The following is an 18,293-nucleotide window of genomic DNA, read 5'->3' as shown; positions in this document are numbered from 1 at the left end:
GATGATCTCTGTTGTTTTGTTTAAAATTTGATTGTGGATTTTAAATACTCGAATAATTCACAGTTTTTCATTCAAACATTCGAATGCTCAATTCTAGCATTCATTTATGCACTAGTACTAATAGCTAAACTGTCTCCATTATAATTTTACCTTTGTATGCAAGCCATATAAATAGATGGAGAGATTCGTAGTATAGCTTAAATAAGAAAGATTTGCAATGTGAATATAGTCAACTATAGTATTTAACTTGCACTAGTCCCATCACAAGTTATTCACTAAGTTCATCATTTGTATGATAATACTGTATTAGAGATCACAATGCTGTGGTCCAAAATATCACCCTAAAACCAGTCTCACAATACCTTCATGGAGCATCACTTACTGTACTTGTGTCCTCCTGTGTACGGAGTTGGGGGTTATGCATTACAAATGTAACGTGTTATGTAATTATATTACTTTTAATTAGGTACATATGCATAAATGATATAATACTTATCTTATTATATCGTAGCCACAAATAAACCAGACTGTTTGTATGGACCACAAGTTATCAATGTGATCACGAGAAGACCTGGTAAAATAACAATTTTTATAATAATTATTAATCTATTATAGTATTATTATGTATCTTTAACAGAGTTTTCGTTTCTGATCAGATACTACGACTTGTTGTATCAGAGTTTAATACCTAACTGTAAACTGACTATCAAAACTCTAAAACAGCATATAGAAATTCCTAGTGATGTGGAGAGTTTTATTGTCAATGGAGAAAGCTCAAGAATCAGATGTCAGAGGATTATCAATCTTCTACTAGTTCAGTTAGACACTACAAGAGATTACAAATATTTCTGTTACTTGTTTAATATGATATCAGTAATGACTGATCTTCCTGATAAACTGAGGACAGGTATGATGATAATATTACTGTTGTAACAGGATCATTTACTTATATGTAATGTTTCTCATTCTGTATCATTCACAGAATTTCACCACACTCCATACTGGGACGATGATATCACACAATATCATCATACTAATAACAATGGATCTGATGTGAACTGTAAGTTGTATGGTGGATATGTTTGCAGTATTAAATACGCTTTTACCATGTTCAGTAGATTGGTTGGAAATCATGGTTCAACCATGCTACAGTATGACTCAAATGCAATATTGTCTTGTGAGAGTGCAGGCAATTAAAAACTTGCTAATTAAAGTGCCTGGCACCCGTAAACTCATCTCTAAATAGGATGAATACTCGTAAGTAAAACTGGATGAATACTTGTAAGTGAAACAGGTGCCATGCCCTTTACTTAGAGATATTTAATCACTTACACTCTCATGAGATGATGGTGCATTTAAGCGGTACCATATGTACTATGTCCATTTGCGACCTGCTGAGCGAAAACTGGCCATTTTCACACAATTCTATTTTGCCACAAAACCGTATTGAAATACGCTGGGTAAAAGTATGCTACATGAAAGTTTTACCATCGCTTTAATCGTGTTTGTATGCACTAAAAGTAAGTTCACATTATTAAAACATAATATTATACACCAATGGATTTGCCTGTTCATGGAAAGTAGGAACACTTTTGTTTAGTATTTGCACAGCAAAGGCTATGTGAGTTATGGGTGCTAACTCACGATGCACAAAAACAGCATTCAACATTGTCATTCTTAGATGGAATGGCCTTCTTCTTTGTCAACATGACGGAGTACGGGAAAGCACTATTAAAGCCAGTTCATGGTGCACAGATTAAGCCAAGTCCCGTCTTTTTAGCTTGTTTCATTCATAAGTTATGAGCGATTATTTTAGTGCCTATAATGTATTTCCCGTATTGTTGCTGTACAAATTGAATTTATCACTGTTCCAATTACCAAGCAGTATAACTCTAAGACCGATTATCACAAAAGGCTGAAACTGTTGCTGTCTACTATTTTGTTACTATAGATTACAGATATAGAATTTGAGAAAGTGCATAAACAGCTGATTTTGCTTAGCGGGTCACATACTGTATGTATGTGCGTGATTTTTTTTCTTTCACCTTTAGCTACTTCCCATAAAGCTCATCCATCAAGACTGATCACAACAAGTAGTGTTAACCAGTTAGACAATTATGCAGTAGACAATATCATTATCAGATGTGTTGATGATGGACCATCAGATGATAGAGCATGCTCCATTAGTAGTCACCATCAGGTTAATGGTAGAGGAAGTCATAGAGCAGTAACTACTACATGTATAGGTAAGTTATATGATAAAGTCCACTTTTAATCTATCAATGCAGTTTCTTTTAAGCCGCAAAAGGTTTGAGTTTTCCTATACACGTAGTTGGTTGTTAAGTTATGCAGTTTACTCTGTAGGTGTGATAAATTTATAACTGTTTGTAAGTTTTGCACCACACTTGGTATATGATTTTGGTGCAAAACGTTCAGAAATTGCACGAAAGTTTGGGCTACGCTTTTGCATTTTACAATGGCTTTTGGAAAATAATAATCTAGCAATATTAACCCTTAAATCCGCATAATCCAGAAAACTGGATTTGATAAAAAACAAATTGAAAACGCACAATACTTTTGCCAATCTACATAGGCGGTTACAAACAAGCATATCTCATGAAGCATTTATCTGATCGCTTCGAAAAACAGATTTTATTACTTGGCAAAGAGTAAGCTATCTGCCAGTATATAAACGTTCAACATACAAACAAGGAACTCACCCACTACGATGCGCTGAATCATTTTCAGTCCTTCCACATTCGTATCGCCACTGTGTTCGTCCTACAGTGATGTTATTACGTGATACCTATATATCAACCAAATCGCCATCACGTGAGGAGTAAACTGACACCAAGCATAAGTCGATGTGACAAAGTACGGCCACGTTATGGCCCTTGGTACATCGTTATGTGAAGAAGGAAGACGGAGGGATAGTTCTTGTACTCTTTCAAAGTGAAGCGAGTATTTTCTTGGTTGGATGACCATGACAAAGTATGGGACCATTTAAACCAAAATTTAATGGTGAGTAAGATGGTGTTTGTCATTTGTAGATAGCTTTAACAGTTTTTATGTTATAGAGTTTAGTTTTACAAGACATGCATGCGATCCAGTTTACTGGATTATGCGTTTTCAGTGCTTGTGTTTTATAAAACAGCTGCGGGTTTAAGGGTTAAGAAAAAATGGAGAAATTAAGAGAATTTGTATTTCAGAAAAGCATTAAGAAGTCTTCCTCAAATTTGGTATGTGAGATGCTGAAGGTGGAGTACATTTGCAATACAAAAATCATCCCAATTCAAGAAGAGAACACAGACCTATGTGTGCATGAAAATTAAATTTTCTTTCTTGCTATAATTATATACTCAATATGAGGTATGCCGGTATCTTGACTAAACAATGCACTGCCATGCATCTTGATTCAATTTTTAAAATCCATAATATTATAATACATTAGCTATACCTATACCACTTAGGTACTGAGGTTGTTGTTCAATCATGTTAAAGGTTATTATACTGTACAGTGAACTGACTGAGTAAATACTACTAACCACATATGCACTGTATAGCAATTTTAAATGCAAAATTTTGCACATAATTAACTTTTTTGGTGCTGCTTAAAAGCACAATAAGCTAGTATAAAAGCAAAATTTGCTCATATCTAATGGTAATTACAAGTCTGTAACATTTGCAATACATTGGCATTTAGCTGGATATCAAATGCCATTACAAGTTACAGTACAGTGTATTTGTCTTGTTTTAACTAATAAATGTGACCATCTCAGCGAAAACCCGCCTAGTTCACACAATTAACTTTTTTTAATAATTACTCAGCTTTATCTGCTTTGTCCAAGGAATGGTTCTCCAAATTTTCAGCCTTCTATGGTGAGTAGTGTTGGAATTACAGTGCTAGAAAATAGGAAGAACAAGGAAATCGATTTATATAGTGACTATACTAAAAATAAACTACAGGCGCTTGCATTCACAACCATAACCTCCCTTAGATTAGAGTACAAAGTTGAAATTTAGCTTAAACTGTTCACCATGGATTGGCTGACCAACCTAGGTACAGTTTTAGCCCTGCATTTACTTGCGCCTAGGCATACGAAGGTGGTTTTGTTGAAGAAATGACGATGATTTTGTTTATGTCTACCACATCGTAAACAAACACATGTGACATGAATATAATTAGGGCTACAGAAATAAAACAAAGATTTTCGAACTCCCCATGAATAGACGAATAAGATTGTGTATAGGTTTAATCGATGTGAGCCTTCCTTCTTTGAGTACTGGTCCGACTAAAACTTGCATAATTTTTCTTGTAGCATGCATAATTTTATGATATATTTTTAACTTAAATTTTCTCAATACGCATGGTTGTGTGAACTAGGTGGGTTTTCGCTGAGATGGTCACAAATACTAGATTAAGCAGTTGTAAAGGTATAACGACCAGCTTTTGTCTAAATAAGTTAGAGATTGAAACATAGGGTTCTACAGAATTTAGAAATCGCCAAACTATAATGTTTATACTTGACATACATAGAGCAGTGCTTTTGTAATTTGGTTTGGGAGGACCCTAAGGTCCATTTGTTTTCAATGCAAGTGTATTATGATTAATTTTGATAAATCATTCTTTTAAAGTCTGCTTATTACAGAGTGAAGTTCATTTAGTGAAGTTTATTGAACTTGTCCAAGTGTATGTGCTTTTTACTCTCAATTATTATTGTACCATGAAGATTTCTGAGTAGTGAAGATCAGTAGGCAATTGTGACCGGATTTGCAGAAAGGTACTTTTCACCTACAAAATTTGACCCAATTTTGAACTTTTTGATTATGGCATGAAATTTTCAGTGAATGTAGCTACAGTACTTGGCTACATTTTGATACTAAGAACAAGTTGATCAGTATTAGAAGTCAAGTGTTACATTATTTTGCTTGATGGTATGTGGGAAAAGATACCTTTTCGCAAATCCGATCACAATTGATATACTGTATTGAGTTCTTTTACAAATAATTATGTTCTCCACGGTCTATATAGATAGTCTTTTACGTATACAGTATGTGACCTGTCAAGCAAAAACCGACCATTTTTAAACATTATTCAAATTGCTTTTCTGTTATCTATAGTAAAATATGAGTGGGCAACTGGATTTTAAACCTTTCGTGATGAGTAGTCTTGGAGTTATAGTGATACACATTTGGAATAGGAGTAAACTTGATTTGTGCAGCAACAGCACAGCAAATAACTTAAAGGTGCTTACATAACTCATAACTGAAGCCAGTAATTAATATTTTGGCTCCTAAAGCCAATATTTTGGCTTTGGTTCTTAAAAACGAAAGTTATTTTACGAAAATATGCATTTTGACATATAAATTTGGGCTCCTGTTACTCCATGTAGGAACAACCTATTCCTTTGTGGCTTGTGTTAAACTACTCACGAAGAATAGATCTACAACATCATATAACTTTTAATAACCTTCTTTATTCCGTCTCTCCTTTATGACAGGTAGTATCATCGCAATTATTGTCTTATAAACGGCCAAAAATTCTTTCAAATGCATATTATCCTTACTTCACGCTCGATCGTGCTACAATGTTTGGATAAAGCTTACAGTATTACCCATTAACCACAGAGTAGCATGGTATATTCATAGGATATTTAGTTTACAAGATACTGTATGTGCGTTTGAACACATGCGTGTAACAAAAGCCAATATATTGGCTGTCGTGTTTAACGGAACACTTTTTTAATAACATAGGAGATGGTGCTTGGTTCAGTCTATTCACCATGAACTGGCACAGCAATCAAGGTATAGTGGTTTCTCTGTATGTCTCCATGTGGCCAAACAAGAAAACCATTTTAACAAATAAATAACTATGGTAATTAAAACTTTATTCTTACCAGATTGTAAATAAGCACCCATAACTCACGTACGTGCTCCGTGCAAACACAAAACAAAGAGTTTTTTACTGCCAATGAATAGGAGGATCTGGTTATGTATATGTTTTATTGATACAAGTACACCAAATTTTTGGAATACTCAGCTAGAGAGTGTATAGGGTAGAGGTATGTGATAACAAATTTAGACATATCTCGATATTTCCTTTTGGACATATCCTGATTATCTAACATATCTAGATAATTGAAACAAATGCATCAACTGCTAATTATGTAACCAGTAAAGTGAGCAAATTACAAAGAAGTGAATATGCTGGTTTTAATACAGTGCTCAAATGGTGGGAAACTTGAGATGGCTACATCCTCAGATATTCCTTGATATACAAGTAATTTTATAGAAATTTTATTAGTGTTGCCACGATATATTGATACATCGATAGTATCGATATAACAAGGTGGTGATATGATATGATATGCCAATCAGTTATATCGATGGTTTCACAATAGTGGCGCCACGTGGTGTATGATGTGGGGGAGGCCAGACATATGGTATTTGGCATTTAATAAAGTTGTGTGTTGATGGTGTAGTGTGGTAAACAAGCCAACCCCAAAGTAAACTGGGAGGTTTTAAGGTTTCTATGTAGTGCCAGCCACTTGTCTCAACTGTAAAGCAGTAGCAAAATGCATTTAAAACCTGATAAACAAGAGTAATTTTTGCTTGTGGTATACATTTAATCTTTCAATGAATATGTTTGTCTTGCAAATGTTATAGTTAGTTCTATATCATGATATATGTTCATATTGTGATATAAACCTTGGTGATATATATATCTAATCCAAAACAGCCAAGCTGTAAAAAAAGTGTGCGGCCCTCAGAAAGGCTATGGTGAAAAAAGATGTGAAATCCAAGGTGGCGGCCAAGAAATGGCTGTGATGGTAGGTTAATGGTAAAAATTTTAATAAAGACAATTCAGGTGAATTTTTGTGCCGCTTCACAAAATTTACCTGAATTGTCATTATTAAAATTTTTACCATTAACCTACCATCACAGCCATTTCTTGGCCGCCACCTTGGATTTCACATCTTTTTTCACCATAGCCTTTCTGAGGGCCGCACACTTTTTTTACAGCTTGGCTGTTTTGGATTAGATTTCATTTCTTTTTGTATTTGTATACCAGCTTTGGGACTTTTTTAACCTACGTTTTTTTCTTTACTACAGGAAGAAGAAAAGATGAAGTAGATGTACTTTAAATATTTTATCAGTAAATGTACAAATTATATATACTGTATAATACATATTTGACCGCATTTGCGAAAAGGGGTCTTCCACACACATCCAATTTGCCAACTTTGACAATTGATAACTTCAGATTGGAAGGAGCTATTGCCTTGATATTTGGGCAGTGGTGAGCACCACTATAGCTGAATACATGGTGAAATTTTCAGGTTAACATGTTACTTGAACACTGAGTTATGGTCTCCAACGTTTACGGAATTGGATTTGTGTGGAAGACCCCTTTTCGCAAATAAGGTCACATATATTGATTACAGAAATCTCCATGGTGGTTTCTTTGTAACTGAACACTCTACAAGGTGACTTCTTCTAATTGCTCTCTCTACAGGGTGAATTGTTTGTAGCTGAACGATCTACAAGGTAACTTCTTCTAGCTGATCTCTCTACAGGGTGATGTGTTTGTAGCTGAATTTTGTATAGGTGATTTGTTTGCAGCTGAGCTCTTTACAGAATGGTTTCTTTGTAGCTGAACTCTCTAAAAGGTAACTTCTTCTAACTGATCTTTCAATCTACAGGGCAATTTGTTTCTGGCAGAATTTTCTACAGGGTGATTTCTTTGGAGCTGAACTCTCTACATGGTGGTTTCTTTGTAGCTGAACTCTCTACAAGGTAATTTCTTCTAGCTGATCTCTCTACAGGGAGATTTGTTCGTAGTTGAATTCTGTACAGGTGATTTGTTTGCAGCTGAGCTCTTTACAAAATGGTTTCTTTGTAGCTGAACTTTCTCCAAGGTAACTTCTTCTAACTGATCTTTCTACAGGGTGATTTGTTTGTAACTGAACTATCTACAAGGTAATTTCTTCTTGCTGATCTCTCTACAGGGTGATTTGTTTGTAGCTGAATTCTGTACAAGTGATTTGTTTGCAGCTGAGCTCTTTACAGAATGGTTTCTTTGTAGCTGAACTCTCTACAGGGTGATTTGTTTGTAGCTGAAATCCCTACAAGGTAACTTCTTCTAGCTGATCTCTCTACAGGGTGATTTGTTTGTAGCTGAACTCTCTACAGGTGATTTGTTTGTAGCTGAACTCTCTACAAGGCGATACTTCTAGGTGATCTCTCTACAGGATTCCTTGTTTCTAACTGAACTCTCAACAGGGTAATCTGTTCATAGCTGAACTTTCTACTGGGTGATTTGTTTGCAGCTGAACTCTCTAGATGGTGGTTTCTTTGTAGCTGAACACTCTACAATGTGACTTCTTCTAGCTGAACTCTCTACAAGGTGACTTGTTTCTAGCTGATCTCTCTACAGGGTGACTTGTTTCTAACTGAACTCTCTACAGGTGATTTGTTTGTAGCTGAACTCTCTACATGGTGGTTTCGTTGTAGCTGAACTCTCTACAAGGTAACTTCTTCTAGCTGATCTTTTTACACTGCATATTTGTTTGTAGCTGAGTTCTCTACAGGGTGATTTGTTTGCAGCTGAACTCTCTACATGGGAGTTTCATTGTAACTGAACTCTCTACAATGTGACTTCTTCTAGCTGAACTCTCTACAGGGTGACTTGTTTCTAGCTGAACTCTCTACAGGTGATTTGTTTGCAGCTGAACTCTCTACATGGTGGTTTCTTTGTAGCTGAACTCTCTACAAGGTAACTTCTTCTAGCCGATCTTTCTACAAGGTGATTGAGCTTTTTGCAGCTGAACTCTTTACATGGTGGTTGCTTTGTAGCTGAACTCTCTAAAAGGTGACTTCTTCCAGCCGAACTCTCTACAGGATGATTTGTTTGCAGCTGAACTCTCTACGTGGTAGTTTCTTTGTAGCTGAACTCTCTACAATGTGACTTCTTCTAGCTGAACTCTCTACAGGGTGACTTGTTTTTAGCTGATCTCTCTACAGGGTGACTTGTTTCTAGCTGAACTTTCTATAGGTGATTTGTTTGCAGCTGAACTCTCTACATGGTAGTTTCTTTGTAGCTGAACTCTCTACAAGGTAACTTCTTCTAGCTGATCTTTCTACAGGGTGATTTGTTTGTAGCTGAATTCTCTACAGGGTGATTTATTTGCAGCTTAACTCTCTACAAGGTGACTTCTTCTAGCTGAACTCTCTACAGAGTGATTGATTTTTTTTGCAGCTGAACTCTCTACATGGTGGTTTCTTTGTAACTTAACTCTCTACAGGGTGATTTGTTTGTAGCTGAACTCTCTACAGGGTGATCTGTTCATAGCTGAACTCCCTATAAGGTAACTTCTTCTAGCTAATCTTTCTACAGGGCGATTTGTTTATAGCTGAGTTCTCTACAGGGTGATTTGTTTGCAGCTGAACTCTACATGGTAGTTTCTTTGTAGCTCTACAATGTGACTTCTTCTAGCTGAACTCTCTACAAGGTGACTTGTTTCTAGCTGATCTCTCTACAGGGTGACTTGTTTCTAGCTGAACTCTCTACAGGTGATTTGTTTGCAGCTGAACTCTCTACATGGTTTATTTCTTTGTAACTGAACTCCCTGCAAGGTGACTTCTTCTAGCTGATCTCTCTACAGGGAGATTTGTTTGTAGCTTAACTCTCTACAGGTGATTTGTTTGCAGCTGAACTCTCTACATGATGGTTTCGTTGTAGCTGAACTCTCTACAAGGTAATTTCTTCTAGCTGATCTCTCTACAGGCCAATTTGTTTGTAGCTGAACTCTCTACATGATGGTTTCTTTGTAGCTGAACTCTCTACAAGGTGATTTCTTCTATAGCTGATCTTTCTACAGGGTGATTTGTTTGTAGTTGAACTCTCTACATGATAGATTCTTTGTAGCTGAATTCTCTACAAGGTGATTTCTTCTATAGCTGATCTTTCTACAGGGTGATTTGTTTGTACCTGAACTATCTACATGATGGTTTCTTTGTAGCTGAACTCTCTACAAGGTAACTTCTTCTAGCTGATCTCTCTACAGGACAATTTGTTTGTACCTGAACTCTCACATGATTGTTTCTTTGAAACTGAACTCTCTACAAGGTGATTTCTTCTAGCTGATCTTTCTACAGGGTGATTTGTTTGTAGCTGAACTCTCTACAAGGAAACGTCTTCTAGCTGATCTCTCTACAGGGAGATTTGTTTGTAGCTGAACTCTCTATACATGATTTGTTTGCAGCTGAATTCTCTACATGATGGTTTCTTTGTAGCTGAACTCTCTACAAGGTAACTTCTTCTTGCTGATCTCTTTACAGGGTGAATTGTTTGTAGCTGAACGATCTACAAGGTAACTTCTTCTTACTTATCTCTCTACAGGGTGATTTGTTTGTAGCTGAACTTTCTACAAGGAAACCTATTTTAACTGAGCTCTGTACAGGGTGAATTGTTTGTAGCTGAACTATCTACAAGGTAACTTCTTCTAGCTGATCTCTCTACAGGATGATTTGTTTGTAGCTGAACTCTCTACAAGGTAACTTCTTCTAGCTGATGTATCTACTGGGTCACTAGTTTGTAGCTGAATTCTCTACATGGTGGTTTCTTTGTAACTGAACTATCTACAAGGTGACATCTTCTAGCTGATCTTTCAACAGGGTGATTTGTTTGTAACTGAACTCTCTACAAGAAAACTTCTTCTAACTGATGTCTGAACAGGGTGAATTGTTTGTAGCTGAACTCTCTACAGGGTGATTTGTTTGTAGCTGATCTCTATACAGGTTCTAACTGATCTCTTGAATTCTGTTCAGGGTGACTGCTCTATTAGGATGACTGCTCTATTAGAGTATCTCGATCTCGCACTTGCTACACCAAGTTGGATTTCGTGTTATAACTCCGTGACTTTAAGTCTGATTCTTCTACACCATTGAAGAGCCTTTCTAAGATGATAACTCCATCTGTACAGCGATTTTCAAAGTATTACCCCAAGTGGTTTATCTGGTAGGCGTGGCAAGCATAATTACATAACCAAGTAATAATAATAATAATAAGTGACGTCATAAATAAATAAATAATAAATTAAATAATTAATTAATTAATTAATGTACAGCGAAACTACTTAGCACACACACAAATGCTCACCGGGATTGTGTTAGACGATACTAAAATAGGAAAAATAAAAAGGGATTTTTTCTTCTGTGCCTTCGTTATTGAATAGAGTTTTCCATATAACGCCATCCCTTTTCAGTTCCTGACAACCAGTAACTCGTTAGTTACCATTCGTAAAACCTGTTTGCGTGCCCAGTAACTAGTAAGGCCGGTTTGTAGCTCATAGCAACCAATTCAAATGCGCTGCGCCGCCTGCGCGTTAAGCCAGGCGCTTGACTCCTTGCCTCCTATGCGGGAAAGCACTATTATTGGTGGAAACAACAATGTCTTCTTACTTGGAGGTTAGTTCTATGTAATGTACTCCAACTATACTTAGGTAGTTTTTTTAGGGTATTCCATTTGAGTATTAAAATGTGCAAAAGCATTAGAATACACTTACGAGGTTTTAGCGTATAGTCAGTAGGGCAAAAGTCTTATTATTGGACCAAATTTACAAGTTTGTACTACTCTCAAATCGCTGATACTACGCTGTGTGGTCTGTTATTTAGTGGCTAGTTCATAAGTGGCGACTAACTATTTTTAGCTACTATAACAAACATTGTTTAGCTAAAAGGTAGCAAAACAAAATTTCTATGATAAAAGGCTCCGTTTACTGTGCTCAGGATCGAGTAAGGGGCACCAAGAAATAGTTTGTCATAGAGCAGTCGTTCTTATAAGACTTGTTTGTGTTTCATGTGTATGTGGCTTCTGTAGACATATCAGTACTGTGCATGTTGTACACTAATGATGCAGTCACATGTGTCATAAGATAAACAATATGCTTTGAACATTTGCTTTTACCATACCTTTGCAGCACTGGATGTGCAACTGCTAGTCAAGACAAATCTATTGTAGATAACATGGCTTATAGCTACTATAGCAGTAAAACCAAGCACTGTAATGTTGTTAACACTGAGTAATGATGACTACAATAGCAGTGCAAATGTAGATGTAATGAGCTATTTAATTTGTGGATGGTAGCAGTGTCAGTGGAGTATGTACTAAGATTCTGTATTGTAACAGTGCACGTTTCAAAACAAACCCAAAGATTCACTCGCAACCAACTATAAACTTGTTGCTAACTACTCACATAACACTAGTCTATATATCGCATGCATACAGTATGCTATAGGATACTAATATAGTTATGTTCTGGTTAAACGTCTGTTGTTACATATAGCTTGTAATGTATGACTGTGTACAGTATGTGTGTATGATAACTTACAATATGTGACCGTCTCAGCGAAAACCCGTCTAGTTTGCACAAACATGAGTATTGAGAAAATCAAAATTGTAAATAATTCGTAAAATTACACATGCTACAAGAAAAAATATGCAAGTTTTTATCGGGTGAGTACTCGAAGAAGGAAGATTCAAATCAATTAAACTGTACACCATCTTACTCATGGACAGTTCGAAAATCTTTGTTTCATTTCTGTAGCCCCAATGGTTTGCGTGTTACATGAGTTTGTTTATGGAGCAGTAAACGTAAACAAAATTATTGCTGTTTTTTTACAAAACAGCTTTCATACGCCTATGCACAGGTGAATGCAAGGCTAAAACTATACCTTAGTTGGTCTGCCAATCCATGGTGAACATTGTAAGCCAAATTCCAACTTTGTAGACTAATCCAAATGGAAGTTATGGCTGCGAATGCAAGCGCTTGTAGTTTATTTTTAGTATAGTCACTGTACAAATTGATTTTCTTGTACTTCCTACTTTCTAGTACTATAATTCCAAACCTACTCACCACAGAAGTCTGAAACTTTGGTGAACCATTCCTTGGACTATGCAGATAATGTTGAGAAATTTAAAAATGTATATATTCGGAGGTTGTGCGAACTAGACAGGTTTTCGCTGAGATGGTCACATATGTGACTATTGTACGTACATTCAGTGAAATTAAGTAATGGATAACTCTCAGTCTTTCTTTAATATTGTTGTTCTGTGTTGTGTTGGTTGATCCATCTGTACTGAGAATAAAGTAGATGGGGTTGATAATGTTCCTGTTCAGTGTCATACTGTACATGGTATTGGGGACGTTAGCTTTATATAAGTTGACCATATAATATTGTTATGTATGTACACTGAGCACAGAGTTGACGCTTGTTATCTGTATAGTGGTTATTAACTGGTATTGTCTTTTGCCCACTCACTTGGTAGACTTCTGCTGACAAGTGATAACGTCATAACATAACCTCAAAGCATGTGTAAATGCTGTGTAACAACAAAATAATATTTAGGCAATTTGCAGTTGTTAATTTGGCGAAATACACACTATTTAATTTTTATTAAATTTACTGATAAATTGGCACTACACTGTTGCACATGTTGTAGGCTGACAGAAGGATGAATTTGTATCCTGAATGTTTCTTGTGCTGAAATGTCTGCCTTGTAGATTTAGTGCTCAGTCACAGTGAGCTGTCCACTGATCCCTTTCACAGGGTTACATTGTTCGACGCGTAATCAAATATCTGAGTAATCCCTGGATTGGATCATGTGTGCAATGGATCAATTAGTTCACGTTGAAGTGTTTTAACCTAGTCCTGCTACAATCTAGTAGGATACTCTCCTCTCTTTATATATTATGAACTCTTGCTAGTGGCCATGGGCTTGGTTCCATGTAAGCTTACAGACAGCATCAAACATAAGATTCATGCAGACTGCAATACTCTAATTGATAAATGAATACAAGTAGAGTCTTATAATTAGAGCGAATTTGCTAGTTTGTGCATAAAATCACTGATATGAGCAGTTGTTCTTATAAATATAACTTGTTTGTGTTTCATGTATAGTAATGAACTGTCATTTTGGGAGTGGGTAGCCATGTTAGTAGTGTGCATACTAAGATTCTATCATATAAACTATTGGCATATAGCTTATAATGTATGTGGACAGTATAGATCCTCACTAATCCAAACTCCTGTAATCTGAACACTTGCTAATCCCAACAGTAGAAAGGACTGTTCTATTAGGGTATTTTGAAAACAAGTGTTTGTTCTATTAAAGTATTTGAATAGGGTTCTGTATACAGTCAATAATATATCAACTTGAGAACAGTGCCGTTCAGATTATTGAGGATCCACTGTTTAATAAATTGCTATAATATCTATTTTATTGTGTTATTAGCTTACAATGTGTGACTGTTGTGTGCACATACGATGAAATTAAGTGATAGATAACTCCCAATCTTTCTATGATAGTTCTGCTCTGTGTTGGCTGGTCCATCTGTTTCCCTATAATTTTGATAGCATACTTTAACATTGTTGCAAAGTTGTACTGAGCTTTCAGTGTCTTTGTATTGGTACTGGTGACGTCAACTTTATAATAATATATGACCATGTATTTTGTGTATGTACACTGTGCACATGGCTTGCCCCTTGTTCTGTACAGTAGTCCTTCTATAATTTAAATTCAGTAAATAATGGAAAGTTAAACCGATTCATTTATATAATAGAATTCCATTCAAATACTCTAATAGCACATACACACTTAAACAAAATACTCAAATAGAACAGTCACTTCTGTTTGAATAACAAAACATTTGGGTATCGATGGCCGAACATTAAAGGGACCACTGCACTGGGGCATGTGTGACCTATTAGAGTATTTCGTCATTACGTGAACATTCTATTAGAGTAAGTGTATGTTTTATTAGAGTAGTTGAACATAACTCTATATAAACAAATGGGTTTCATTTATTTGAACAAATTCACTCAACTGGATGCTTTAAACGTTGAACTGAAACAGATGTTTGGATAATGGAGGTACTACAATACTTAGTATACATTACAGTTAGACAAAGCAAATACAAGTTGTTTTATATGTTAACAAATTTACTTGGTTATGTGTGACCCGGTCCTAGTAATAATAATAATAATAATAAAAATTAAAAATTAGCTAATCTCGATTGCGTATTTGTTACACACTGTTGATTTTTTCGTTGTATCTTCCTGGTTTTTAGCTCGATTTCTTTCAAACCACAAAAGGTTTGAGGTTCAATAGTTAACCTATTCACCCACCGATTTTCAGCTTCTTCCCATACGCGGTTTACCCTGTAGGCGTGACAACATATTGGTGTTATTTTTCGCGCATAATCGCTCATAACTCTTTGCCTGTGTATGGTATTCCAGCCAAAGTTGGTACCGAGATGCGCCTTTATACTCCCCTTCTGTGTGCCAAATTTCAAGGCAATCGGATAACGCATTCGTGTTTTATAGCAGTTTTTGTAAGTGTGCAAAAAGAGGAAGAAAAATAAGAAGAAAAAAAAAACCAAGAAACTAAGCCAATTTTTGAAGTCGCATATCTCAGGAATGCCTGAAGCGATTTCGCTCAAATGTGGAACGTGGAGTGCTGAAGGTGGAGGGAATGTACACAGCAAAATTTGTCGTGTTTCATCAAGGCAGCACAGAGCTACGGAGGTGCGAAAATTGCGTTTTCTTTCTTCCTGTCAATATACTCACGGGGTTGCGCGCCGGCTTCTTGGGCCGCACGACACACTACCGTGTGTCTTGATGATATAGAGATTTTCTATATCATGGCAGCACAAAATTTTATTATCTGAATAAATAAACCTATTATCCCAAGTCTTCTGATATCTAGATAATTAGATAATCAGGTACCACTATAGTAAGGACCATAGGCACATAACACTTCATATTGTTTTACTGTAATTTAATATCATGGACTACTCAAACTTGTTTCAGTATTTTTTATTAGTCTGCCGTAGTCCCTATTCTATATTGTTAAGAAATTCCAATTTTTTCGTGTACTTGTTTTTTTAAGAAATTATGATCTAATCCAAAACAGCCAAGCTGTAAAAAAGTGTGCGGCCCTCAGAAAGGCTATGGTGAAAAAAGATGTGAAATCCAAGGTGGCGGCCAAGAAATGGCTGTGATGGTAGGTTAATGGTAAAAATTTTAATAACGACAATTCAGTTGAATTTTTGTGCCGCTTCACAAAATTTACCTAAATTGTCATTATTAAAATTTTTACCATTAACCTACCATCACGGCCATTTCTTGGCTGCCACCTTGGATTTCACATCTTTTTTCACCATAGCCTTTCTGAGGGCCGCACACTTTTTTACAGCTTGGCTGTTTTGGATTAGATTTCATTTCTTTTTGTATTTGTATACCCCAAAGCCGGCCTATGGCCAGCTTTGGGACTTTTTTAACCTATGATTTTTTCTTTACTACAGGAAGAAGAAAAGATGAAGTAGATGTACTTTAAATATTTTACCAGTAAATGTACAAATTATATATACTGTATAATACATATGTGACCGGATTTGCGAAAAGGGGCCTTCCACTCACATCCAATTTGCCAACTTTGACAATTGATAACTTCAGATTGGAAAGAGCTATTGCTTTGAATTTTGGGTAGTGGTGAGCACCACTATAGCTGCATAGATGGTGAAATTTTCAGGTTAATATGTTACTTGAACACTGAGTTATGGTCTCCAACGTTTACGGAATTGGATGTGTGTGGAAGACCCCTTTTCGCAAATAAGGTCACATATATTGATTACAGAAATCTCCATGGTGGTTTCTTTGTAACTGAACACTCTACAAGGTGACTTCTTCTAATTGCTCTCTCTACAGGGTGAATTGTTTGTAGCTGAACGATCTACAAGGTAACTTCTTCTAGCTGATCTCTCTACACGGTGATGTATTTGTAGCTGAATTCTGTATAGGTGATTTGTTTGCAGCTGAGCTCTTTACAGAATGGTTTCTTTGTAGCTGAACTCTCTAAAAGGTAACTTCTTCTAACTGATCTTTCTACAGGGCAATTTGTTTCTGGCAGAATTTTCTACAGGGTGATTTCTTTGCAGCTGAACTCTCTACATGGTGGTTTCTTTGTAGCTGAACTCTCTACAAGGTAATTTCTTTTAGCTGATCTCTCTACAGGGAGATTTGTTTGTAGCTGAATTATTTACAAGGTAACTTCTTATAGCTGATCTCTCTACAGGGTGATTTGTTCGTAGTTGAATTCTGTACAGGTGATTTGTTTGCAGCTGAGCTCTTTACAAAATGGTTTCTTTGTAGCTGAACTTTCTCCAAGGTAACTTCTTCTAACTGATCTTTCTACAGGGTGATTTGATTGTAGCTGAACTATCTACAAGGTAATTTCTTCTTGCTGATCTCGCTACAGGGTGATTTGTTTGTAGCTGAATTCTGTACAAGTGATTTGTTTGCAGCTGAGCTCTTTACAGAATGGTTTCTTTGTAGCTGAACTCTCTACAGGGTGATTTGTTTGTAGCTGAAATCCCTACAAGGTAACTTCTTCTAGCTGATCTTTCTACAGGGCGATTTGTTTGTAGCTGAAATCTCTACAGGGTGTTTGTTTGCAGCTGAATTCTCTACATGGTGGTTTCTTTATAGCTGAACTCTCTACAAGGTGACTTCTTCTAGCTGATCTCTCCACAGGGTGATTTGTTTGTAGCTGAACTCTCTACAGGTGATTTGTTTGTAGCTGAACTCTCTACAAGGCGATACTTCTAGGTGATCTCTCTACAGGATTCCTTGTTTCTAACTGAACTCTCAACAGGGTGATCTGTTCATAGCTGAACTTTCTACTGGGTGATTTGTTTGCAATTGAACTCTCTAAATGGTGGTTTCTTTGTAGCTGAACTCTCTACAACGTGACTTCTTCTAGCTGAACTCTCTACAAGGTGACTTGTTTCTAGCTGATCTCTCTACAGGGTGACCTGAACTCTCTACAGGTGATTTGTTTGTAGCTGAACTCTCTACATGGTGGTTTCGTTGTAGCTGAACTCTCTACATGGTAACTTCTTCTAGCTGATCTTTTTACACTGCATATTTGTTTGTAGCTGAGTTCTCTACAGGGTGATTTGTTTGCAGCTGAACTCTCTACATGGGAGTTTCATTGTATCTGAACTCTCTACAATGTGACTTCTTCTAGTTGAACTCTCTACAGGGTGACTTGTTTCTAGCTGAACTCTTTATAGGTGATTTGTTTGCAGCTGAACTCTCTACATGGTGGTTTCTTTATAGCTGAACTCTCTACAAGGTAACTTCTTCTAGCCGATCTTTCTACAAGGTGATTGAGTTTTTTGCAGCTGAACTCTTTACATGGTGGTTGTTTTGTAGCTGAACTCTCTAAA

The 18,293-nt window shown here is 36.3% G+C and overlaps 1 protein-coding gene across 4 annotated transcripts in view; it reads left to right on the top strand.

Annotated features, from left to right (window-relative positions):
* Nucleotides 1-18,293, top strand: part of LOC136246578 (uncharacterized) — a 70,099-nt gene that overhangs the window by 9,965 nt on the left and 41,841 nt on the right. For 2 of the 4 annotated variants that reach the window (XM_066038067.1, XM_066038066.1), the window contains exons 4-7: nucleotides 512-574; nucleotides 638-907; nucleotides 983-1,060; nucleotides 2,052-2,246. In XM_066038067.1, coding sequence (XP_065894139.1) covers nucleotides 512-574; nucleotides 638-907; nucleotides 983-1,060; nucleotides 2,052-2,246 — 606 coding nt within the window. The remainder of the gene's footprint in view (nucleotides 1-511; nucleotides 575-637; nucleotides 908-982; nucleotides 1,061-2,051; nucleotides 2,247-18,293) is intronic. The other 2 variants (XM_066038068.1, XM_066038069.1) reach the window with 2 other exon arrangements.

Source organism: Dysidea avara, chromosome 2 (assembly GCF_963678975.1).
Source record: "Dysidea avara chromosome 2, odDysAvar1.4, whole genome shotgun sequence".
Lineage (NCBI taxonomy): Eukaryota > Metazoa > Porifera > Demospongiae > Dictyoceratida > Dysideidae > Dysidea > Dysidea avara.
The sequence above is the reverse complement of the archived record's forward strand: the minus strand, read 5'-3'. Positions and strand labels throughout refer to the sequence as shown.